Here is a 26866-nt window from a genome sequence, read left to right on the forward strand (position 1 = left end):
AAGTATTTTGTATCCTTTTGATGCTTTTGAAGAGTTCTTTCTGTGGATTGTTTTCCGATTCTATCCTTGTGGCATAGTAGAACTGTTTTGCTTTGAGGACTTTTGCTTTGTATAGTTTGAGTTGTCTTTGGTATTTTATTTTGTCTCATCAGGTGTATTGTTATCTCCATTTTCTTTTCCATTTTGCAGTTGTTATAAGTTCTTTTAGTTCTTGTGTGAACCATTTTGCTGCCAGTTTTTTGGGTGTTGCTTTGAATGTTTTAGCTGGTGCTAATTGGTCAAGGGCTTTGGTGATCCAATTGCTGATTGTGTCATTTTGCTGTCTCTATGCATGTTTTGGTGGGTTCTCTTTCGCGTGGGATGGTTGAGGCTAGAAGATTTGTTAGGGCCTCTATGTCCAGGTTCTTCCAGTTTCGTTTCTTGCTGGTATGGAGTAATTCCTTCCAGACTGGTAGGTGGGCTTGGGGTGTGATACAGAAGGGTATTAAGTAGTGATTGCTCCATACCATTGGTATAGGTGGCACGGATGTGCATAGTCCTTCCCTGCAGACAATTGCATCTAGGCTGTGTGCAGCATCGTGGGTGGATCCATTTACTATGTGCTTGAAGGGCAGAGTTTCCAGGAATGCACAGACTGAGTTTGCTATGGACTTTTCTTTAACCATATGTTGAAGTCCCCCAGTATGACTAGGTTGTCGTGGTGGGTTCATAGCATGGCAGCCTCGTCCGCTAGTTTTGTTGCAAAGTTGGAGTTGTAAGAAGGTGGTCTGTAGATCAGGAGCAACACTATGTTGGATTGGTCGTTGAGTTCTATCTTGATGAGGAGGGATTCAGAGTCTTCTGCATTGGTTGTGATCATTCGAGATTGCCAGCTGTGTTCTGTGTGTATAATTGTGATTCTGCCTCCTCTTCGGTTTTCTCTGTTGGTGTGTATTAATTTATAATTGTCCGGTATGGCTTCGCTCACGATGGCTTTATAGCTGTCTGATAGCCAGGTTTCTGTGAGCAAGAGTACGTCTGTGGCTCGTTTTCTTGGGTCATGGATTTCTGTTTGACATGGATATAACGTTGAGGAGGCTGCAGAATAATTTTTGATTTTACTTTTGAGTTTTGTTTGTGTTTGTACTGCCTGGTCTAGTATTGTTTGGGTTTCCATTCCAGGTGGGTTTTCCCAGGCTGAACCTGTTGGGCGGAGTGGGTCTTTGTTGATCAGTCTCTTCGTCGAATAGACCGAAAAAGTTTATGGTGGATTTGGTTGGTTTTGGTTTGTTCCGAGTGATAAATTGGGTAGCTAACCATCCGTTGTTCCAGTTATTGGTGATGTAGGGGGTGTAGAGAATGATGGATTCCAACTTGTCCCTTATTCTGGTTGGGGTATTGTCTGTGGTGGAGACCGGGTTGGGATTGTTCATTCGTTTTCATGTTGCGTTTGGTGTCCTTGTGGGGTCTGTATTAGTGACGCTTATTGGCTGTTGGTTCGTTGTTGCTGTGCCATTTTTGCTTGCCACGTTGTCGAATGTGGAGTGATAGCGAGCAATGTAGTCTGTGTTTGCTCTGGTATTTGTATGTCTCCTTGGGCCGTCTGAGATGTTTGTCGAGTTTGCCGGAGTTGTGGGATCATGCTGATCAGTTCCTTCCTCGAGGGGTTTGGGTTTTCTTATTGTTTCTGTTGTCTGTTCTGGCTTCTTTGTCTTGCTTGTGGGGAAGCATTATGTTTGGGTTGTATTGCTTTGAGTGGGCATCCTCTTTTGATTTGTGTTTTTTCTGGTCTTTCGGGTTTAGTCTCTGCTGTTTGTGGTTTGTTGTTTGTATTTGGTTGGTTGTGGATAGTTGAGACCTCGGTTGATGGAAGTTCATGGTTCGGTTTGTTTATTGCTTTTTCCTTTTTGGTTCCTATGTGGTTTTGTTATTTATCTTGGATGTAATTTTGGTTATGGTTGTTGATTGTTGTGTAATATTAATAGGGGGATATTATGGGGACAGCCCTGTCCCCAAATCAATAATAAAAATGTAGATGAGTTATTTCAACATAAATAAAATGTCGTCAAAAACACATTAAAAAAAAAAGTGTCAATGAATGAACATAGAACCCATTAATGGTACACATGGCATCCACAACACACAGGTAATTGCAGAACCAGTTACTGCTTCACTTGTTCTTTGTATAAACATTAACAAGACCCTTTATCTAGTAATCACCCATGTATATGCGCCCAAGCAGCTGCTTGTTTTCTCTTGCATCACAAAGGTTTTCCGGGATAACCCGCCCGGCTGCTTCCCATTCATTGGTTGCTGACTTCCTGTCAAGCTCTGGAGCTGATGGAACCCATTCACATCTGCTTCTTCCATGGCGTCCTTTCACCAGATTTTAGTTCATTGTGTGCAGCTGGAGAGACAGTGTCCCAAGCCAGTGATGTCACTGTTTTTCTCACTAGCCTTTGTGTACCCTATGCAGTGCACTGAGCCTGCTTGGGCATTGCTCATGAAGTGCTCGGGGCGATGGCTGGTGCACTGTAAAAGGTCCAGACGTGCTGTGGTGGCAGGGCATCTGAGGTCTGTAGGAAAGGGAGACCAGTGTGCCCTTCTGCGCACGGAGTCCAGAATAGACCCGTTCATGCCTCGTATGCACACAGTGCCATCAATGGGGCACACATGGTTTGCTCTTCCCGAGGAAGAGCCATCATTTGGGCGCTACTGCATTTGAGTAATTTCGGTCAAATTTGAGGATTGCCATTTCAATTTCTAGGCACAACATAAAGTAATTTTGTGTAAAAAGGCCAACATTTTAAAGAATGTCTTTTTAACTGTTTGTATATAATACTGCCTAGTGCTAAAAGTGCTCCCCGTCAGTGAATGCTCAGCATTTTAGTTCATTACCTATTTTACCTAACAAACTATTAATGTACACAATTGTACTCGACTGGCATTCAATGTCGCTTCACAGAGTGGCCCCACAGGTAGGATTTTGATATACACTGCACTTTCAGATAAATACACAGCACACCAAATACATGAGGGTGTGGCACTGATCTGGGTCACAGGGGATTAGCTGACAAGCCAAGGGTGGGTTGCCCCTCGCAGTTTTCACCCGGTGGCGTTTTCCTCGGCTTCCCTTCCCTCCCCTTGCTTTTGCACTGGCTGTGAGGTGGTCGCTGCTCAGCAAGCTGGCTGCATCAGGGCGAGTCTGTCTGTCTGTCTGTCTGTTAAACCCAGACAACCCTTCACAATGAATGGAGTCCTTGTTCGCTCCCGGATGGAGACTAAATCAAAATGGCTCCTTACTGTTGGAAGATTTCTGTTAAAAAAAAAAAAAATCATTCAAAAGGCCCACCAGAGAACCACTCCACTGCATTCCTAATGTAGTGACATGTATTTGTTCATGATCATTTATTAAGTCTGACAGATGTTTCACCAGGATTGTTGACGTTTTGTAGAACCTTTAGAAATTAACGGCGTATTGCTACTGAACACAGCAGGCCAAATAATAAAAAAAAGAAGATGGTGACATGTTTTATGCTGTATGGTTCATCTATGTTAGTAATACATTCTTGCTTTGTCCCACTCCTGTGGTTTTTTCAACTGGTTTAATTAACATTTCACATTGGAGGGAAATTAATAATGTCGTCTTATAGTTGTACTTATATATGGGCCTGTCTTTTGAAACTCTGGACCCCCAAATGGTACGGAGATGACACTCTCATTGTCCACATATTGCGTGGGAGCATGTGATCTCCAGGTGCTAGCACCTGCCAAGCGTAGACCCTCTGCATCGAGTACCACTCCACAGAAGCAAAATGATCCGAAGATGCCAATGGCCACCGAGCGCGGTTATAAGTGGGAGCCATTGGAACACCTGGAGCCATTCGGATGCAGCGGGCAAAGGGAGCGGCTGCGTCTACATCTCCCTTTCCAAGACGCTCCATAAAGATGGGACGGACACTTCTGGAAATAGGTGAATCTCACCTTTCCAACGGTTTCACGTGTCTGGAGGACGAGGGGCACAGATACAGGGCTTGCCAACAAGCAGACTCTGCCGTGGTGCTTAAACCATTAGCGTAAGTGGCACCGGTGGGGGTGTCCCTCTGGATCTGTGGCATCTTCGGAGACTCTAATATGCCATTCAATGTTACGCTGCTCTGACCGGGGCGGGACCCAAAAGCATCGACTAAAATCGAGAAATCAGGCCTGGAAATAGGGGATGGCACCAATTCTCGGATAGAGCACTATTGTGACACAATAACCTGGCAGTGATGGCAGCCGTGGCATCAGTGAGCCACGCTTAGGCTGCATGAGGAATACTCCTTCCACAATCTAAGTGTTTTCTGGCTGAGTCTTGGATGGAAGCGGAGCAGCACACCAAAAAACATGCATGACATACAGTAGCGGCGACAGTTCCCTGCTGGTCACCCTGGCACTAAAAGTCCCATATAGGGAGACGCACAGACCCCACACTCGCACTGATCCACAGTCACGTGCGCCCACATACACTACTGTGGAAAAAGGTCAAAACTAGAGTCCTGTCAAGCACACTTTTTTCCAGGTGATTTATGCCGCACCCTTGCAAGGGACAACTATTTGAGTACGCTGGTCTCCAAAATGTGATGGCTCAGCAGTTCTCAAGGAAGGGAAGGAAAAATGTAGGGGCAAGACATATTGCAATAATGCACATGGAGCCCCTGTCCCAATTAGGGCCCTGCAAGATGGGTTTTGTGTCCTCTGCACCCGCCGCTTGAGGGAATGTAGTTGAGGTAAATGAACACATAAACCACGGTGACAGATTACTGTATTTAAATATACATGTTTGTTTCACTGAGACCATGAACCACCCTTCCCTGCCCAGGAAAGGGCAGAGGAAAGAACTGAAAGCAGGGGAAGAGAAAACAAACTGTTAGAAATAAAGATTAGTCATTCAATCAACGTTTATTCGATATATACCATTAACATCTATCATAAAAACAAATAAATACATACTATAAAATCACACTTTTTAATACACTCCTATCAAAAAGTTCACATATCTGCCCCCACCCCCAAAGAAAAAGAGGAAAGGCGGCAGTGCAAGACTGTCTCTGCGGGGCTGTGGCCTCGAATGCCCCAGTGGGCTCCAGTAAAGACAAAAGTCAGGCCACGTGTGCCAGGTGTGGCTCGGCATTACCCGGCACCCACCTTGTCTGGCAGCGTGACAGCCTGCCCCCAGGCCAGGCCGGGCGTGCCCAAATAATTAAACCCCTGGGCCATGTTTGGGGTGTGGCCTGGGTGACAGCAGGGCCTCCCAGTCCTGACTGCATGAGGAGGACAACCCAGATGAGGCGGCATGATGGTCCGCCAAGGACCAATTAGGGCGTGCCCAGAAGAACACCCTTTTAGAGCGTTGTATGCCAGAAGCAGCCTAGGATCTCGGAGGAGACTGTGCCATCAATGTGGCAGGCCCACCCAGAGCCAGGTGGGCAGGCCAGCGATGACGGGAATTCCTGGGCCACGTCCTCGTGGTCCGCCGGGTTATGATTGCCAGCGCATGGCTTCCGTCCGCTCTGGGGTGCGGTAAGGACTGCCAGTCTGCACCGCACAGACACCATGACTGAACAGGAAGGCCCCAAACTCCCCAAAGGGAGCACAAAACGTGAATGGCAGTGGTGGGGGGAGTACATAGTACCCCGCAAGGCAACAGGGCGCTCCCGAGATGAAGGGATTTCTCCAGGTTAAAAGCAATGACATTGCGGCACCTCAAATGTTTACAGGGAGCTGTGTAAATATAGCAAGGACCCGGCCCCCCACATGGCTGTGATGTCAGCGGTGCCCCGAGTGGGCACAGGGCATTGTCATCAACAAGACAGCACCTGGGCCAGGCCAGCACCTCTAGAGCTGCAGCGGGGCCCTACCCCTAATGTAAAAACCTCAAATAATCAACAAAGGTACTGTGCCTGGGCCCTATAACAGCTGAAGGGTCACTGGGTGTTACTCCCCTGTGTAACTAGGGTCATGGTGGAATGGGGGTGATGGTATGGTGGGATGAGGGATGGGGGTTTGGGAATGGAGGGATGGGGGAATGTGGGATGGGGGTTTGGGAATGAGGAATAGCCCGCCTTCTGGTGTGTAGGGAGGGAGTAGCGTGTTTGTTTTCCGGTTGCCTAGCGGCCCTCTCATTGCCGATGGAAGTGGGTCAGTTCATCTATTTGATGGGTCAGCAGTTATCAAGCTGCACAAGACAAAATGGAGAGGCACGAGATATTGCAGTAATGTCCCTCTGTCCTCTCTTCGTGTGTGCTGGGCACACGTGCTGGTATCAGCTACTAAGTGGCCCTCTTCCTACTACTGTGCAACTTGTTTGTTCCGGAGTCTCCTGCACAAACCGGTGCATACCCCCCCCCCCAAAAAATGTGCTTTTTGTCAGTAATGTGATTAATCTCTTAATTCTTTGCTCGTCTATTTCAGGAGATTCAAAGCTTACTCACGAACTGGAAAGGGCCGGATCTGACGAGCTATGGAGAGCTCGTTTTGGAAGGCACCTTCCGCATTCAACGAGCCAAAAACGAGCGGACTTTATTTCTGTTTGACCGACTGCTCCTCATCACGAAAAAAAGGGAAGAAACCTTCACGTACAAAGCTCACATCTTGGTAGGTGTCCGTGTCAACCTTCCATAATGCAGGCTCTGCCACGATATGCACCTCTGCGTGTGGGCTGCATATCCCACCCTGGTGAAAGGGTTCCATGTGTTCATATCCCTGCAAACAAATATCACCATATAAAATATCGTCATATGTTTGCCGTGATATTAAGCCATGGAACCTGCGGGGGACACCTCCGTAATCCCCATAATTTTTTTAATGGAGTGGGGGACACCCTTGCAACCCCTGGTCCCAATAACGCCATACATTATCCCCACTAATATCGCCTATGGCCTTACCCCACGACCATATATGTGGCAATATTATTGGGCGGTATAATATTACTGGATACCAGTGAAAGCATTGTATATCTGGGTGTGTGTTTTTTATTCATGACAACAGAAGGTGTTTTGAACAAAAACACTGCACATGGAGCAAGTTCGTGATGGAAGAGATGCCATTAGTGAGTGCCTCCCATGTGGTAGAAGCTGAAGGGGAGGCACAGTTTACATTAACCCTTGGGAAGGTAGGGGGCAGGCAAGAGTAGGGCAAGTGTGGGAAGCCCCAGGATGAGGTGAGGAGTAAGCATCTTAGGGGGAGCCAGAACCAACCAAGGATTAGGCCCTGCAGGGTGAATAGGAGACTGGGGTGAACGCTGAGGAAGGAGAGGGAGCTGCATTGCTGGATGTGCAGTGGTTGCAGAAAGATGAAGGCCATTGTCTAGCAAAGGTGTATGGTGCTAGATGAGTAGACAGCTGCCATCGTCAAGGCTATTCTGGCAGATGCCGAGGAGCTGCGTTCAAGGCATAGCGGTTTTACTCTTGGCCAAGCTGTCCTTCACCCGGCACTGGATGATGCCATGCTCCGAGCAGAGTTCAAATAGTGAGTGCCAATCACATAGGCCACTCTGAAACCAATTGGGGCTCATCCCTCCTTTTGGGTTGAGTGGGCACACGAAGACTGTGGAGGGTGCAGCGGCAAGTGAGTGAAAGGGGGGTCTAGAGGATGAGATCACTGGCCCCCTTATATACAATTGCAACAGGGCAATCGCGACAGCAGCCACCAAGGTGCACCAAGGCTTTGAAAGCTGCAGTGGCAGACGTGTAGAGCTAGAGGGCGCAAAGATCTTTCAGTTATGCCAAGTGCACGAACCACCTTAGCAGGAGAGCACGTCTTTTGCATGGTTTCGGGGTGCAGTAAAATGTGCTCCAATGGAGTTTAATATTCAAGTAGCTAATACCTGATATATATATATATATATATATATATATATATATATATATTGCCTCCCCCCCCCCCCCCCCCCGGGCACAAAATAAAATGGATTTTCTTTTCCCGTCATGAAGTCCCTGACTCTTCAGCTATTCTGTATGAGCATGGGACATCATAGAAAAACAGATTCTCTTGATGGATGAAAAGACAAGAGATGTGCATGATTCCTGACGCAGGTTGCCAATTCAGGAGGCAATAGTCGGCTCCTTCTTCTCATAATGTTAGCGTGGTAAGGGTGGAGGGGTGATTGTCAAAGGAAACTTGTGGATGTAAGGCAAGGACAGAAAGAAAAATGTAAGTTTGCTGTGAAGTTTAAAAAGTGGTGTTCTAGAAGGTACAGGATTGGGTAGGGTACCAGCCATCTCAAATGTCTGCCATTGCCTGCTTTAGTTCATGCATGTGTTCCCTTTTCTCTGCAGTGTTGCAATCTCATGCTCGTAGAAGTGATACCAAAGGAACCGCTGAGCTTCAGTCTCTTCCACTACAAGAACCCGAAGCTTCAGCACACGGTGCAGGTATGGGAACAACCCTTTTGTCAACGGTGCAATCTGCATATGGTAACCTGACCCCACATGTATGATGAAACAGAACATTGTTTCTTACATTTCTAAATCTTGGTTTCCTGGTTGATGGGACACATCTGTTTTAATCTGAATCTGTATATATGTTATATTTACTGTGGTCTGAAATTGTATGTGGTAGGGAAGAGAGGGTCCCTGAAATGCCTTGTGTGAGCCCTTTCTCCCATGACAGCCCGAAGACTAAGAAACGAGAGATGCCAGTCACTGTTTTGGCAAGCCCCCAGGAGGGCCAGTAACTTCCACTTATGTGAGCAGATATTCTCTTAGACAACTGTTCAAACCTTATCCAGCTGACGTCTTCGCAGATACAGGTACCTCAACACTGGACCTGGTTGACTAATGATAATATCTAGCTAGCTATGCTGACGTCATTCGAGTCACCACGACATAGTACCATTAGCCACGAAACAAGCTTGCATCCATGCACGAAGTTACACGGACACACACGTGCACGCACTAGGAACATGCATACACAGTTCTATAGATGGAGGACAGATATATACATACTGTCGAAAGCCTTTCTTATTTTCTTTTGTTAGCAAATCGCAGAAACGCAAGAAAGCAAGAGATGCAGTGCAAGCTTGCAGCCATTGCACCTAACCATCTGGAATTACAGAATTATATAAGGTACTTGGAAGAGCCAAGTGCCACTAACCCATAAGGAAAATGGAACAATATAGACATATAGAAATCCTAGCATAACTATAGTAGAGTTACATGAAGCCACAGGTCTCCTACTAAGGGATGAAGGAAAACAGATTTTACAGCACGCTGCTCAGAACTGGTGCTGGTAGCCAAGGTCAGAAGCGAGCAGAACATTCTTAGCTCCAGGGACAGGGAGCCACCTGCAAAATAGCAGAATAAATCCTCCGAAATTGAGGCCCAAAAAGTTCTAGTTTGTGGTTTTCACGCACGTGGTGCAGCCGAACAATCGCCGTTTACCCGCTGCGGGAAGAACAGCAGTTCCCAGCGAAGAAGACCGATACATGTGTTGTCTAACAACATTGCACCCAATAGTGGGAGTGCTTCGTTTTTTGGAGAAGAACTCCGTCATGCCGACATTTTCTATCAATAACTCCTGATGCCGTTCAGGAGCTGTGATTGCTGGAGACTTGTTTTCCTGTATGATCATTGTCTGTTATGGAACATAAGGACAGTTCTTACTTGCCCTTGGCTGATTCCTCGGTCATTTACCGGGGGAGGGTTAGTTGGGCCCTGGATGTACTCTGCTGAGCGGTGACCATAGTTTGCAGTAGCTCTCATACCGATTTACTGTAACCTGAACAACCGCATGAGCTGAGACGTGACAATGGCAGCATGTCATAGTGGTAAATCCAAATGTTCTGGAGGGTTGCGTTATTACTACCAAACTATGTCCAGATAAATGAGGGCTAATCTTTGGCTTGCCGGATAACTACATGTCTTCTGAGACACCATGCCAGAGTCTCGGGATTGCCTTCCTCCCTCTGTCAGTTGCATTCTGGCAGTTTGTGTTCTTTATTTACTTCAATTGGGCAAGATGGACTAATGTAAAACTAAAGTAAAAACAAAGCCATGGGCCGGAATTGTGTGTGTGTGTGTCCCAGGTGACATTAGTCAGCTGGTGGCAAGTAATTCAGACCAGTCAACCACAAGAGGTTGGGTTTTTCCAAAGAGCTAAGGGGCCCTCTTAATGAATAATCCTCAAACGACATGTAAGCTGTCCTTTTCATTTTTATTGACATGAACACTATTCACAGGGGGGTCGTCAAGCTGCACCCCGAGGGCAGTCCCAACATGATGTCACAGTGTCATAGGTTTCCTCTAGCCCAGAGCCAGACGAACCCCCGGGACATGAGCAGCGCAATGCGCCGTATTGTCCTAGCAACAGAAACTATGAAACGTTCCAGCAGGGAGCTGTAAAGTCACTGTAATAACTGCTTTCTCTGCTCAACAACAGGCCAAGTCCCAGCAGGATAAACGCCTCTGGATTCTGCATTTGAAAAGGCTTATCCTGGAAAACCACCCAGCGAAGATTCCAGCGAAGGTTAGTATCCGGAATGGCTAAGAAAATGTGTAATGTGTAATGTTAGGGAAGGCAGCCAGGTGAGCCTTCCAGTGTGCAAGACTGCAAACAGCGGTGCGTGCATTTCTACTTTTGTGAAGTGGCTTTTGCATTGTGTAACATTTATGGGTTATGTTGTTGCCTTCCCCCGGCATTCATTGGCAATTAACACAATTGTTGTAATTAAAAATAATCTAAAATGTATTTGTATATACTAGACAAAAAGCATTAGCCAGCCAGCTTTGCATGTCCAGTCAGCATTCAATGTGTTGGGGATTTTTGGTTCACTGCAAAATCATAAAAAAATGATACAAGCATACAATGAGTGACTGCACTGTACATGGTATGCTCGTTTGCTACAGCAAGCACGCCTTGGATACACAATATTAGCCTCTGCACCATGGGCCCGCAGGTTCCCGCCACTTTAATGGACGGGCTACGCAGCATGTCACGGTGCCATTCAAAATCAATCAGTGATATTATTTCTTTGTCCAGTTTCCGCACATTCCCAATTTTGGGAGCCCTTTCTCTGGTGCAGCAGCAAGAGGAGCAACGCCTCCGCTCGGTGATGTTTTTTGGGCCCTCTCGTAGTTCGCTGCGTGGAACCCTTCCATTTCGCAGTGAACACCACTCCGCGCGTGCCGCTCTGCCGCGAGTCGCTTCTTTCCCCCCGCGGACCAGAGGACCGAGTCCAAGTGGACCTTGGCGCTCAGGTTTTTGTTTCCGCTTTCTTTGTCTTTTCAAGGAAAAACATACATTTTTCTAGGTTTAAGTTGCCTGCTGGTTGGCACTGGCGTCGTACATCTTTATGGAGTACATAGTTGATACAGGGCAGTGCCCTGCTCCACACCCGGACCAGAGAACCCCTTGCATCTACTCTGGAACATCGAGAACTTTCTGTGGGTGATTCGGTCTCTGCACCAGGCATGTGGTCAGTAGGGGCTAGATATACTGGTGACAAAGGCGTCCTACCAGCCGTTTGTTTTATAAATATCTATTCGGGAGGCTCCTTCCCGCTGCCAGCATGCATCCTCTGCCCCCCCCCCCGGTTCCTTTCGCTTCCAGGCGCTCTATAAAGGTAGTATTGGTACCCAATTCCAAATGGAACACCTTTTACGTTTATTTTAGGATGACTGTACTTTTCAAGTCATCTCTGTGGTGCAGAGCATTACTCTAGCACCATGATGCCAACCATTAACACATGCATGTGCCAACCAGAGCCAAGAGGAAATGTGATTTCCGACTGGGCACAAATCCCAGCTATGCCACTTAAGTATGTTTGATCATGGGCAAATCATTTTATCTTGCTACGTCTTAACTGACAGAAAAACCGCTTTAATCCTGGCTTAACAGTCTATAGCTTTGCTCCAGATCTAATATTAATAGCGACCATGTTTACACTGTACATCTCTTTAGTGCCTCTGGGCAGACGTCTTGTTGTGCAGCTTCCCATGAGACCCTTGAGTACTGGACTGGTGTCACCCCCATGTGATGCCATTTTATGTCACGTTACTTCCGTTGATATCGGTGTATATGCAAATGAGACGCCTCCCACATCTTTTCCCACACAGAGCCTTGCAAATACTACATCATATCTGATGATATTCGTGTCCCGCGTACCCCCGGATTCATGGGGGAGGGGGTTGTATACCACGTAATGAAAATGAGAAATGGTGACTCCGCTTCCCAGGGCCATCCAACTGCTGTCTATTGCTGTGCAGTGTACATTTTAAAATATCTTTGCTAGATTTTACAGCAGTCAGATCACTGAAATCCAAGTTTTTCAGAAAACGTTTAAATTGTGTAGATTTTAAAGTAATTCTTGTTTTAATTTTGTGCCAGTGTGAAATGTTTACAGTTTTTCAGACAATATTTTCCCGGGCCGTTTCTAGTGTGAGACTTCATAGCCAGTGCCCCTCTAGGTGACGACAGTGCCACCTGATGAGGAAAGTAAGGCCTGCCTGCAGGAAAGGCGAAAGGCCGCATTGAAGTTGCCCGTTCTCACACAGTGCCCTGTGGCGGTATCTAGTATGCAATTCACGGATGTATTTTTTCCAAAGGTATGGGCTGTCCCCTGGCGGCCAATAAGTGAATAGCAACAATAAAAACATTTCTCTTTCTGAAAGATTTGAAACCGGTTGAGTACAGGAGCTCGTTCCAAATTGCTTCTCGTTTTATCGCTTCACGAACGAACACCGATAGCGCTCTTCTTACAAGTATTTGGTCTGTTTTGCCCTGGAAAGGGCTCTCGAGCTCGCTGATTATGAATTGCTCAGACATGCATTCCCTACTGCTGCATTCAGTATGGCGCCTCGGCTGCCCCGAACCTCGTCCCCTCCCTTGGAATCTACTCTTCCTGAGTGCCCAGTGAGGCAACCTTTATGTCCATCTCCCGATCCCCTGTAACCTCACGCTGGGAACTGCCGTTCACTCTGTCCCACAGGTGCCTCAATGTGGCACATTTCCACCCAGGATCGACCTTAGCGGCAGCAGCGCCCTGGGCTGGTTAAAAAAGAATTCCCCCCCCCCCCCACCCACTGCCCTCACCAACCCCCAGCGCGCCCCTGGTAATCGGGGGGGGGGGGGGGAGAGGAGTGGGAAGGAGGGGTGGGGCAGGAATGCCCCATTTTTTTCTAACTCCCCGATCCGGCACCTGGCAGGGAGTTGATCACTTGAATAGGGTACTCATTCCAATGAAAACCGCCTCACTCCCGCATAGGAGCAGGAGGGTAATCACGTGACTCGGGTGCTGATGCCACAGCACGCTCATTTAATGCCCCACCGCAGGCGCATTTAATAACAAAAGGGCGCCAGCTGCGCCTTCTCCAACTATGCCAGCTTGGGAGAGCCCTTGAAAGCCTCCTCCGAGCTGGTGTCGCAGGGGGCTAATGGCGCCCTGGGGGTTGTCGCCCCCCCTGCCCTAAGGCTGGACCCGTTTCCACTCTTCATTGTTTGAAACCCAACCCTCTCTACATTTCTTCTATTAGTCGTTTGGAAAAATGGATGTAGTTTTGGCCCCACTCCTTCGCTGACCCATTCTTTTCGCAGACCCCCGTCCCCTCCCATCCTGGTGTGGCAATTCCTCGTGGGGGGTCTGGCCCGTGTCATTCCCTCGGCTGTCTCTTCCAAGTCTTGTACCTCCTCTGTCCATGCTTCTTCTTTTTTGAGGAGTGGCCAGAACGGGGACGCACTCCGCGTTGGCCACATGGTGCTCGATGCTGTGGTCGCCATCGTTCCTTTCGCCTTTGCCACGCTCAGCAGATTCTGGCTGAACCTGCAGTCTCATTTCTTCACCTGCTGCCATGGATGGAGTGGCCTATAGGGAACTCTGGAGATTTCCCGGTCGGCCTCTGCACCCTGGCCATCTTTTGTATGGTAACTTATTTTATTTTCATACTTTCGCATAGGAAAAGGGTTGGGCTTGCTTACAATGTGTAATATGGGGCCTCTTTGAACATTATTTCTGGGACCACTTTGAACATTATTTCCAGGGTCTCTTTTGGTTCCTAGTCCGGCCCTGCCCGCTGCAGTCTCCCACTTTGAAGGCTGAAAGCGTAGCCCATCTCTTTTTGTCTGGCGTTCCTTGCACTTCCGTCCTGCTCTATGATTTCTGCACTTTTTTTTTAGTTCGGCTCCCACCTAACTCCTGGGAGTCTCAATTGGACGACCCGAACAATCGTGTTTTCTGCTGACCTTCCTGCGGTGGTTCCATGAGGGCTATTTCTATAATACATTCGGATCCCACACAGAGCGGGGTTGAGTGTCATATACTCCACCTCTGTCCACTTGATTTGTCTTTTTGATTGCCGTTCTGAACTTTTCAGCAAACATATTTGCTTGCGGCCAGTATCATGCATGAATCCGAGGCAATTCACAAAGGTGAATTTGTGGCCCTTAAACGGAGGGCCCATTGTCTGATCTCCCCGACTCAGTGATTCAACATTTGGTGAAAACTGTGTGCAGCATTGCCGGTGCTTCCAGGAATGTGGTAGACTTCACTTTTTTGACTGTTAGGAGTACATGTCTATTACAAGCCGGGACGCACCTCTCTGTGTCAGGCCGAAGAAGTTGACGTGGATGTTTTGACAGACAGTGATGATGGTGGACTCTTCCTGGCTGTGCATTGGCGTGCTGCACACAATTTTATCATGCTCTCAACTGACGCTTCCATGCCCAGAAACCAAATGTGATTCCGTAGGAAAAGCTTTATCGCGATTCTGTCGTGCCCCTCATGTGCTGTCAATACTCTCTGCTGTTGCATCTTCTTCGAGGAAATTATCCTCCGGCCTCTCATCTGCCGTCCCTTACACACCACGGCCCGCTTCCTTCAGGTAAGCCCCTCCACCACCCGGTTGAAATTTCTCTGTCATAGTCACCACCTACCTGCTACCTCTTTTGCTATTCTCAGTGTAGGATCCTGTTCGGTGGCATCGCGAATGCATTTTCTTGATATTGCTTTTAGCAAAGTGTGGTGCATCGTGTAGTGAAATTAGTCACCTGCGTCCCCCCCTAAGGAGAGCATCTTGGTTCTCACCAGATGATGGGATATGTCATCTGCTGGGGTCCTTTCCTGCCTTGTGCATAATAACCCTATTGTCTCTGGAGGAGAGCTCAGGGCAACGCGCTCTCCTTGGAAGCAAGACGATGCAGAGCAAGACGGGTTCGATCCCCGGGTCCACGCTTAGAAACCTCTGGGTATTAAGCGCGTTATAAATAACCAATAAAAATAGATATTCCTAGTCCTGTAGTCTGATTCCCGCTACTTGATTCTTGGTGGCATTTTGGATTTGTGTTTTTCGAAGAGATGGCAAAAGAAATTTCCAGTGCCAATAATAGGCAAAAGCATGTTTGTGTCGTCCGTTAAATTGCATTTTAAGCTATTTGGCTAAATACAGTGCTTAAAGTATCTCGGGCCCAGGGTTGTGGTCCGGGAAGGTGCACTCCGGGTGTCTGGGCGTTCTCATAAGGGCCCACTTGCTAGAATGGACCTTTTTGAAGAGTTTATTTCGGCGTCTCCAGCAAAATGTGCTCGTCTACCTGGAAACGCATATGAGGCCCTTAGTTTCTAAGTTAGCCTCACCTCCTGCACTTTTATGGGCTGCCACACGGTCAGATGATGATGATGATGCTGTTCTGAACAAGATGATTTTGTTAAGATATCCTGACACTTAACTCAATATTGTCCTCCAAAGGGCTTGTTTGTGTTGAGGATTATCTTGAAATTCTGGACCTAATGGGCCTTTCTAATGACTATAAGAGTATTGCAAAGTTGCTTAAGTGTACAATTGTCACAGGCTTCTTCACAATATCAAGAAATGTATATGTAATATGCATAGAAGATTTAATCGCGAGTAATTTTTTAATATGCCTTTTAGAAATGCATATATGTTAAACAAATATCTTAATGTTTTCACTGAAACTCTGTCAAGGAAACCAGTAGCAATACTTAGACTGCCCCAATTACCTCTCGCCTCTCACCTCTAGCCTCTCACCTCTACCCTCTAGTTTGTGAGAAACCGACATAGGCAGCGCATAGCTTAGTAATATCTTGCTTGAAACGAGTATACATTTTTACATTTTTCGGTTAGTGGTATATTGCTCCTGTAGACGTCCTCTGTCGTTTAGCATTTTTATATTTAATGCAAGCAAACAGCTCTCTGAATTGTTGGTAACGGGAATACTTTTTAACCTCTTAAGTGCTAAGGACGAGTATGCTCGTCCTTTTGCATAGACTTGATTAAAGCTCAGCGGTTAACTGTTCATATGAGACATTCGGTTTTCTGATGCTATTAGAGTCTTTGGCAATTATAGATTTTAATTCACATTTTGATTCTTATGCATTGTCTTTCTGTTTTTATTGGAATATCGATGCAAAATGATTTGATCAATGTTAATGCTGTATTTTGATGTATTTTTATGTATTCTTTTTTAGAAATTTCATAATCAAAATAAACATATTCTGACTGATAACCAAATGGGGCTTTGTGATTGGTTACTAACTGTGAGATTCACGTTAATAAGTGGTGGAGCTACTCACAGGCCCAGCCTGCCACTGACTATCCTTTTCGAGCTGAGGGTAGGCTGCTTCTGTGGGGCGGGGGGTGGTCTAGGGCTCTGCTTACATATGTCGCAGTCAGTCGTTGACGATTCCTGCTTAGCCCCTCTGAACTGGCAGCTATGGTGACCTCAGTGTCCAGGTTTGGGTCATACTAGGTTGTGTACCTCCTTCGGCGCCCTTTTCACAGTGCCAAACGCTGATCGTCATAAAGCCATCCATGCCTCATTGCGTCCTTCTTTGGAAGCATCCGCAGTAGGGTTCTGGTGGATGCTTAGTTCTCAATGTGCCGTACGCAGCACCCAGCGATGCCCAGAAAATATCCTACTGGTGGAGTATGAGGGATTCCGCTTCCTTACAATGCCCTTTTCCAAAACGGTGTCTGTATAGAATTCCGGGGGCATTTTGTTGAACTTGCATTTTTTGCCGTTTAGTGCGAGTCCAGCCTCTTGCATCACTGAGGCAAGTTTGTTGAGGGCCATGTCTCATTTTCTGTGGGTGCCTCCCAATGAGGATGATCCCTGTAGTTACGCGCGTTGACGTATGGGATGAGCAACTTGCAGATCGGATCTTGGAAAATCGCAACCACCGAGGAGATCCCGATACGCAGCCTCTTATTTGAACAGACCTAATGGAGACCAAGTAGCATTTACAATGTGATTATGTATCTGGATTTTTGGTTAATTTACAGCTGGTTGTTGACCTCTGACAAGGTCAACTTTGGGGAAATGGGTGGTCTGTTGAGTTTCACGATCATATCCTTGATCCTCGGCCCTTGGTGTCTGTCTGTCTCTCGCTCCCTTAATGGCCATGTTCAGGAGTCTCGTGTCTGACCTTGTGTTTTGAAGGACTACTAAGAGTGTCGGCCACTCTGGCTTCTTCAATGACGTCCTGCTGTGGAAATATTTAAGCTCGTCCTTTGCCTTCTGATGGAGGCATTCCTCTACGCTCTTCAGCTGTTGTGGAATGGGTCTGACCACAGTGAGGTGTTTGCCTTGGCTCGGGCTTCACCAGTGCTGGTGATCCCCAAGGTTAACCCTTGGCGGGTGAAGAGCAAGGGTTTGAGCTGCGCTGTGTTTAATGCTGTGAGGGTCAGCTGGTCGTGGCGTTGTGTAGAAAACCAGACATGTCCCCTTTCTTCTGCATTTCAACACAGAACGCAAGACCCTCCTCTTCAAGGAATGGCTCTTCCTTAACAATTATGTCCACAACTCCTCTGTGCCACATCTCACCTGAGACTGGTCGATCTGCTCCCCCATTTCCTCTCCTCGTTTCTTGTAGATACTTAGCTGATAAATTGCCCAACCCCCACTGTAAGCTCCCTGCTCCTGTGTAGCGATCCCTTGCAATCTGCTTCCCTCACCTTGTACTTACTCCGTATGACTAGTAAAGCACTCCTTTGCTTCCCAAAGCTAGGAGAAAGCTAGGACTGTGCTGAATAAATACCTTAATCAAAATAAGAGGGGTTCCTAGTCATTTCATCGAAAAAAAGCATTGAAATGCCACACCATAAAAAAAGCATTGTTTACCACAGCATCGACAGTCTATCTTTTACATGTAAAAGTGCCTTTCCATCAAAACCAGTCCATTTTAAATATGAATGGACTGGTTTCAGTGGAAATGCACTTTTACATGTAAAAGATAGCATTTCAATGCATTTTTTGTAATGTTAAAACGTTACATGGAGCTGTCCAGTGCTGAAATGTCGGCACTGCCCAGCTCCTTGTAACGTGTTAATTTTTTTTGTATATTGGGGGGTTCTGCCCTAACCCTTAATCTTTAACCCTAGCCCCAACCCCAATCTAACCCTAGCCCATTATTTTTTTAAAATTAATTTCGATAAGCACTACCATAGAATTATAGTCAATGAAAAGGTAATTCGATGGTGGTGCTTTTCGTTGAATATAATTCGATGGTGTGGCATTAGATTAAACTATTTTCGATGAAATGACTAGATGCCAGAAGAGGGAACCAGAAGAGGATGAAGAACTAATGTGTCCTCCAGGTGTACAAATAGTGTTGGACAGAGAGGGGGTCCTTCCTTTCGTGCGCCCTGAGGCCTGCGGGCATGTGGCGCGGTATAAACATTAAAATAAATAAATTAACCCTGTGGTCATCAATTTGCCCGTCTAGATTTGTGACTGAACTGCTGAGTAAACAATGTGGGGTGGGTTTCTCGCGTTGCTTCTTCAGGGGAAATTCAGTTTTGGAAATCATCAATCCATTTCAGCACACCTCTGAACGGTTCAAGTGCGCGACATTCACTGTTCTTTCTTCCGAGGCATTCACTTTGGGCGTGGAGATCACAGGCTGCTGAAAGTTTAATTATGCAACTGATCCATGCCCGTTTTCTCTTTCAGGCTAAGCAAGCTATTCTGGAAATGGATGCAATACGTAAGTACTATTTTTCATCCCTCCTTTTTGCAACATTTGGTTTTCTCACAATATTCTCTGCAGGGTTGAGCTGCTAAATCTTCTCTATTGCGCGCAGTCGAGAAGAAGCACCTTTGCGTATTAAGTGAGAGGCCTAGTACAAAGGTGGGGCCACCACCTGTATTCAGAGCATCTGTTAATTCCCCAAACGTATACTCCATATTCTGTACAGCCTCCTTCTCCAAGCACCCTCCATGCATCTCTCTTTGGATCTTAATTATTTATGGCCCTGCCAGTGCACGTGGCTCCACTTAGTGCTGCTGTTCCTTGGTTAGCCTGATCCTTGGGGTCAAGGTGCTAGTCTTGGGTAGAGCATAATGTTGAGTTGGTTCCATGTTCCGGTGTCTACATTGGATGCTTCCGCTTGGTACAGGCGTTTGATTGGGCACGGTTAGGGTTCGTTCTGAACTTGGATAGTGCTCTGGGAGCCCATAGACCAGGGGAATAAGCCTGTGAAGTTTGGCCCCTCCCTCAGCACCCCACCCACGAACTGAAATACCCCGGTGAGTATCGCTCTCCAACAAGTAGGCATCTTGAGGGCACAGACAGGTGCAGTGGACAGACTGTAAAACCAAGCATCACATTTTATCTTTGAGTGGTTTGCTGTGAATGTGTCCTGAGCCGACCCCAACCCAGATACTTGTAGAACCTTTCTTTAATCTCCAATGATTATGATTTCAAGACTGGTCACAAATCCCTGCATTGCCGAGATGCACTAGCAAGGGTAGGGGGCACTAAAAGAGCAGAGCACAAGGTATCGCCATCAATGCCTTCATATCGGCTTTCAGTTTGCGTTTCTCCACTCACTAGTTCCAACTTTTATACGATGTGGTCATGGCTTTCCACGTTGTTTTCTAGAATTCAGCCACCTTGTCGTTCTTAATTGTTATATGTTGGCCCCTCTGTATCTTCACTCGCCCGCATCCTCAATATATGCATTCTCTTTAAACTTCCCCTTTTCATGGCACATGACCACTTTTTTTTATCCTCCCCACATTGCCTCCCTTTTCATGCGTACTGTTGCATATAATATGTTGCATTAAAGGCTGTCCTTTATTGTTCTATTTTTTTCTTTCTCTAGACCTTCTCTCCTCATCTTCGGTCTACGTCCATCTGTCTCCTTGCTTCCTCGCCCTTGCCCCTCATCTCTGCTTCCTCGCCCTTGCCCCTCATCTCTGCTTCCTCGCCCTTGCCCCTCATCTCTGCTTCCTCGCCCTTGCCCCTCATCTCTGCTTCCTCACCCTTGCCCCTCATCTCTGCTTCCTCACCCTTGCCCCTCATCTCTGCTTCCTCACCCTTGCCCCTCATCTCTGCTTCCTCACCCTTGCCCCTCATCTCTGCTTCCTCACCCTTGCCCCTCATCTCTGCTTCCTCACCCTTGCCCCTCATCTCTGCTTCCTCACCCTTGCCCCTCATCTCTGCTTCCTCACCCTTGCCCCCTCATCTCTGCTTCCTCACCCTTCCCCCTCATCTCTGCTTCCTCACCCTTCCCCCTCATCTCTGCTTCCTCACCCTTCCCCCTCATCTCTGCTTCCTCACCCTTCCCCCTCATCTCTGCTGCCTCACCCTTCCTGTCCATCTCTGCTGCCTCACCATCCCCTCCTCTCTGCCTCTTCACCCTTCCCCCTCATCTCTGCTTCCCCTCATCTCTGCTTCCTCGCCCTTCTCCTCGCTTCTGCTCCTCTCTGCTTCCTTGCACTTCCCCTTGTCTCTGCTTCCTCACCCTTCTCCTCCCTTCCCTTCGTCTCTGCTTCCTCGCCCTCCCCCCTCGTCTCTGCTTCCTCGCCCTCCCCCCTCGTCTCTGCTTCCTCGCCCTCCCCCCTCATCTCTGCTTCCTCGCCCTCCCCCCTCGTCTCTGCTTCCTCGCCCTCCCCCCTCGTCTCTGCTTCCTCGCCCTTGCCCCTCGTCTCTGCTTCCTCGCCCTTGCCCCTCGTCTCTGCTTCCTCGCCCTTCCCCCTCGTCTCTGCTTCCTCGCCCTTCCCCCTCGTCTCTGCTTCCTCGCCCTTCCCCCTCGTCTCTGCGCCCTTCCCCCTCGTCTCTGCTTCCTCGCCCTTCCCGTCCATCTCTGCTTCCTCGCCCTTCTCCTCCCTTCCCCACTCTTCTCTGCTTCCTCGCCCTTCTACTCCCTTCCCCACTCTTCTCTGCTTACTCGCCCTTCTACTCCCTTCCCCACTCTTCTCTGCTTCCTCGCCCTTCTACTCCCTTCCCCACTCTTCTCTGCTTCCTCGCCCTTCTACTCCCTTCCCCACTCTTCTCTGCTTCCTCGTCCTTCCCCACTCTTCTCTGCTTCCTCGTCCTTCCCCACTCTTCTCTGCTTCCTCACCCTTGCCGTCCATCTGTAGAATTCTTTTCCTTTCTTTGCCCATGTTGACTTGGATTACATGCATACTTGCCAACCCTACCGATTTAGGCGGTAGGATACCGCTTTTTAAGCAGTCCTACCGCCTACCGATTTAGTGGCAACAAATACTGATTTTCAACAAAAGAAAGTTCTTTTTTTAAAATGTTTTTTTGGCCTGGCTGCCTGAGGCCTGGCACAGCATGATCAGCATCCTCTGGTACAGAGGCGGTCTTGGGGGGGGGGGAACCGGGCGATGGCCCGGGGCGCCACTCCTCCCAGGGTGCCATTCGCCCCACCACACCAGCTCGGCAAAGTCTTTCAAGGGCTCCCCGAGCTGGCGTAGTGGGAGAAGGCGCAGCATTCAGGCTTTTGATGTAAAAGGCGCCCACGGCGGTGGGCTAAATGCACCCCTCTGCTGCGGGTGCCTTTATAAAAGGCGGCATTAGCCCCTCACCACGCCAGCTCAGGGGAGTCTTTCAAGGGCTCCCCCGAGCTGGCGTGGTGGCAGAGGGCGTGGCAGGCGCCTCATTGTCATTGAATGCACCCGCAGCGGCGGGCTCATTCAATGACAATGGGCTGCTGACGTGCCCTATCCCTATCATTACCTCCTAGCCGGACTATTTTTGAAACTTTAAGATTCCTACAGATTTTTGGTCAAAGAATGTTGGCATGTATGTTATATGCATCCGTTTTCATATTTTGTTTTGACACTCATTCATTTCCCTACAGAAAACCACACACAGCAAAAGCTTTCTATGACTTAGGAAATGGCAGCTGATCATTTCTACTTCTGGCCTGGCAATCTATATGTACCGCCATAGTGTTTGATTCTGTACATAAAGAATTTGTTGGAAGTAAGTCGCTTATAGAGCTCTCCGTTTTACTTGCAGACCATCCTGGATTCTACTATAGTCCTGAGGAAGAAAACCACTCCCCTTCCAACTCCAAAGAAGGTGTCGTCCCGCGCCGGGTCAGGAGAAAGTCAGGTGAATGCGTGCTTCTGTGCGATATCCTGTATTGAACTTAGGCCGACAGTGGGCATTCCTTATCCAATTGTTACTTTTTATGTAGGTGCCCCCAGCCCAGCAAATCCCATTTGTTCACCTACATTCCGCCTCCCTCTGCACTCCACGCCACCTTTTCCTGACCAACCGAAGATTGTTTTTTTTAATCGCTAAGATGATGAATTTTCGTAACATGTTACACAAGTGAAATTCATAAGGGTGTACATTCATGAAAATGCACCATCTGAATAAAACACGTGTGTACAGGCGCGTTAGAAATGACTTAACATAGCACTGATTTGCCACAAGCGTGCCACAAATGTGGAAGACACACCCCTCAATGAGCATTTCATTTTTTTTGTTGCTTAAACAATTGCTCTGCCGGGAAAAATAAGTTTTGGGAAGGCATTTGCAATTTGCTTTGCAGTCTTGTGGTAAGGTCAGTTGCTCTGTCTCTTTGGCTAGCTCTTGCATTTGGCTTCCAAATGAATGGGCACAGCTGCACATGACGGGGATTATTGCTGCATTGCTGGTTGTGCCACGGCCGTCTCTTACACTCGCTTGTGGGCTCTTCTTCAAATCGCTTCTTGGGTTCGAGTTGTGCGCAAGTGGGCCCCTGAAGTGTGGGTGTTTCTTCACCAGATAACAATGTCTCTTCTGTAAACGCGGAGGATAATCTGGGGGTGCTAAGCCAACTTCTGCCAAGAGTTGGCAGTCTAAAGGTACATGCGCAGAAATGAATAAGCGAAACGCTGGAAGGGAAGGGTTGGACAATCTTGATCTGCCAAGAGCCAGACCAGCTTAGACGATGAGTGGCGAGAATAGGTGATACATGTTTAGTGCTGTGAATAGAATGTAGTGGAGTAGTTGGAACTATGATATCTAATAAAATATATTAGTAATATGTGCCCACCTGTAGTAGAACCAAAGCTGTGACCTCGCTATGCTGGGGTCGGGGGAGTCCACCTACATCAACCTCTGTAGGGGCATGCACAGTTACTTTATGGGCTGTATATTCTTCTAAAGGAAGGTCACATATATGGGGTAACCCGAGACAAGCAGCCCTTCTGCATCGGGCCGACACAACGCATAGCAAGTACTGACAGTTGGGCTACTCCATTATACGGCTGACTAGTAGTCAATCAGATACAGGTACCTAAGTCTAATATGGCTACAATCATTTCAAGGGAAAGAAAACGGCTTTTATTCTGGAAATGCAATTTTACAATGTTATAACTTTATCATAACTCTAAATAAGTGCCATGGGGTTAGTCAAACGTGCATGAAAAACAAAGGATCTGTTTGACATGTCAGAAATAGTTTTTAAAATGAACGTTTTGCTCTATAGAAAAGGATTGTTTTCTCGATCCTACATTGTTAATAATGATGACATATGATTCCTTTTTCATGCACTTTTGACTAACCCCCGGCCCCCTCCCTCCCCCGACACTTATTTGGAGTTATGATCAAGTTTTAGCATTATTAAATTGCATTTCCCAAATAAAACGCGATATCTTTTCCTGAAATGGGTGAAGCTGTATTTGACTAAGGGTCCAATGTTTTATTGACTAACCACATGTACCTGATTGACTGCTATTCAGTAGGGTCGGACTGGCCTATAGGGCCCTGCCCAAAACCAAAATGCAAACTGCGGATGTGGACCAGTTTTTTGAGTCTACATGGGCCTGTTTTTTGTCCAATGTTGACCAGCTTAATGAGTTACTTCACCATGTGGTTAGTATCTTTGACCATTGATAGTGAATACATATTCTTTAAAATGCCCAATTTGCATCATATTGTATCAGAAAACTCCCCCTTGGATACTACTCAAACAGTCTGTCACCAAAGCAATGAATTGCAATTTGCAACTCTGGGACACTTTTTAATTAGTGTCCGAGACAATTTGATACCCCAGTCCGACCCTGCTAGTCAGTCATATAATTGAGTAGCCCAGCCACCGTTACTTGCTAAAGAATCCTTAAAGTGGTGCAGATGTTTTGCACATGATACTCTGGTGACACCAACAGTTGCAATGACATGTATGTTCATAGTCTTCCTCCCCCCCCCTTTCTATGTATTCACCAACATACTAATTTGTCGATTTCAAAGCGCTCATGAGAAAAGATACTCAACAAATCGCTTTTGCACAAAGTGCATGCACAGCACCCAAACCTCAAAGGAAAGTGTGGGATAGCTGGACGGTGAACACCTCCACTAAGGAGACCTCTCGTTCTTGTCTGTCCTGCAGATGGTATGTAATTGGTTTATGATCACATTTAGGTAGCCTTTCTATCATGGGAGCAATTTGTGACGGAATCTGTAATTTCTCCTGGGATTCCTGTTTGCCGCTAGCATATTTTGCTTGCCCTCTTCCCACTGCTGTATAATGATCGCTAGCATTTACAGGTTTTCAGAAAATCCCTTCCTTAAAGACCTTTGAATTACATAAGAGCTTTTTTGTCTATCGGTGTCCCTACCTTTACTCCTGTAAGGACATTCGTTGCCTTTAGATGGCAAGACTCTGTATCTCAGAGTGGGGTCTAGTGTACTGAGTTAATGGGCTTCATTTTACATATGCGTCAATTCTTGAGACCCGTGCAAGGGCATGGCTCAAGGGCTGAGAATGTGTAGAAGAGAAGTAATGACAGACCCACTGCCCACCTATCACAAGATGAGATGCCTGGGCTGCAATATCCAGGCCCCTGGAGTAGCAGTCATGCCTTCCTTGTTATGGCGACACACAGCTTCACAGGTGTAATTTATGTACGGAATCGAGGAAAAATGTGATCTGCCCTATTTTGGGTGTTGACAAAAGTAGTGATTGCTGGCACACTGTTTTCGCAATTCATGTTGAGCCCTTGACTGTACATGTCAGTTTGTTAAACAAGGATCCTTTGCTTTTTAGAGCCCTCAAGACTCCATAAAGGGTTGAAGCAAAGTGGTGAGTAACCTTTGACCAACCACAAAAAAAGAGCTTGTAGCACTGGCAGAGACCTTTTTATAAGTTGAGACTCGTAAGTGGAGTAACACATGCAGCAAAGGGAGGAGGCCTGGCAAAGAAGTTCACTATTGGCAAGGGTAGATTGTGGTACGAGTGGGTAGATTATGGTGATACTAGTGTTTGGATACCCTCCCTTTAAATAAGACTGACCTGCACGACGTCGACCTAAAGCTTATATTTTGGAGGCTAAAAGGTAAAAGAAAATGGGAAACAAATTGGGTGTGGAAAGAGCAGGAGTGGACTGGGAACCAAAAGAGGCCCTGCAAATGTTCAAAGTGGCCCCATATTACACATTTTGTGCTAGCTCAACACTTTTCCTATGAGAGAATGTGAAAATAAAATACAAGAGGCCCAGGGTGCAGTGGCCCCCCGGGAAATCTCCAGAGTACCCTATAGGCCAGTCCAGCCCCGGGAAAGAGGTACAATGGAGGGAGCAAGTAGCGGGTGATGGGGTGCATGAGATCGTTCCAAAATGACAGTCAAAATAAAATGACGGGGCCAAGAATGGTCAAATTTGGTCAGTCTTATTGAGAAAGGCCTTTTTGCAAACGCAAATGTCACATAGAAGTGAACTTGTCTTGTTTTTGTTATGGGGTGTCGGCTCATATTGCACTAAGGGTTGTTTCAGGGCAAGTATTGGCCAGTATGACAATAAGATGCAGCAAAGGAGGACCCTTATGCCCATGGTTCGAAAATGAGGAGAGCTGGGAGCCATTAACCTCCTGCCTCTAGCCTAGTAGAGGCTGGCTAGCTTGAAACCAACAGGTACCAGGCGCGCCAGACCATTTTTGCAACACAAACCTGCATTGGTTACATTCATTTGAGCATTTGAAAATTCTAACCAACAAGAATTAGGGGAACATCTAGTATACATTTAAACATAATGAAATGGACAAAATGTTAAAGTTTGCATCTCATGTGAAAGTTAGATTTGCGGTGTGCCGGGTACTTACTCCTGGTTCCACAGCAGTAGCTCCTGCCGACTGTATGATGCCCGACACCCAGGAGCTGGTTTTAGCTCCTGTCATTGAATCTCAGTTTCGGACCCTGTATGCCTGTAAACTAAAAACTGAATAGGCTGTGCTCAAGAAATCCAGATTTCAGACTTTTCGGTCACTTTTTGTATATGCCTCCGTTTGGCAGAATTGCAAGGGAGGGTACTTCCCAGCATGCAATGCAGGACAGCTGAGGACATTTCGACATATGTTGGAGGAAAGCGTGGCACAATCAGTTTATTTTTTATCAGACTCGAAAATTGTTTTCTCTACTAATGACTTTCAAACCCCTTTTAAGTTTTTGCTGTAGTTTTTACTATTACTCTAGTTGACAAGTTACATTTCTTTGTCTTTTTGAAAGCTTTGCCTCGCTAAGTCGGAGAATTAAGAATTCAAATTAATTTTATCAGTTTGACTCTCAGGAAAATGATTCTTGCAAACATACATTCATCTCCTATATGAAAACAATTTACCATTGATCAATAGAACGTTTTTACAGTGAGTAGGATGTATTGGTGCAAGCATAATTCTTAA

The 26866-nt window shown here is 46.9% G+C and overlaps 1 protein-coding gene across 4 annotated transcripts in view; it reads left to right on the forward strand.

The window, feature by feature from the left end:
* The window catches only part of PLEKHG1 (pleckstrin homology and RhoGEF domain containing G1), a 360323-nt gene that overhangs the window by 279804 nt on the left and 53653 nt on the right, over positions 1-26866 (forward strand). For 3 of the 4 annotated variants that reach the window (XM_069608126.1, XM_069608128.1, XM_069608129.1), the window contains exons 8-13: positions 6433-6615; positions 8298-8393; positions 10399-10485; positions 18919-18952; positions 22223-22318; positions 25242-25277. In XM_069608126.1, the coding sequence (XP_069464227.1) occupies positions 6433-6615; positions 8298-8393; positions 10399-10485; positions 18919-18952; positions 22223-22318; positions 25242-25277 (532 nt within the window). The remainder of the gene's footprint in view (positions 1-6432; positions 6616-8297; positions 8394-10398; positions 10486-18918; positions 18953-22222; positions 22319-25241; positions 25278-26866) is intronic. The other variant, XM_069608127.1, reaches the window with a different exon arrangement.

Source organism: Ambystoma mexicanum, chromosome 4q (assembly GCF_040938575.1).
Source record: "Ambystoma mexicanum isolate Mex_15411 chromosome 4q, UKY_AmexF1_1, whole genome shotgun sequence".
Lineage (NCBI taxonomy): Eukaryota > Metazoa > Chordata > Amphibia > Caudata > Ambystomatidae > Ambystoma > Ambystoma mexicanum.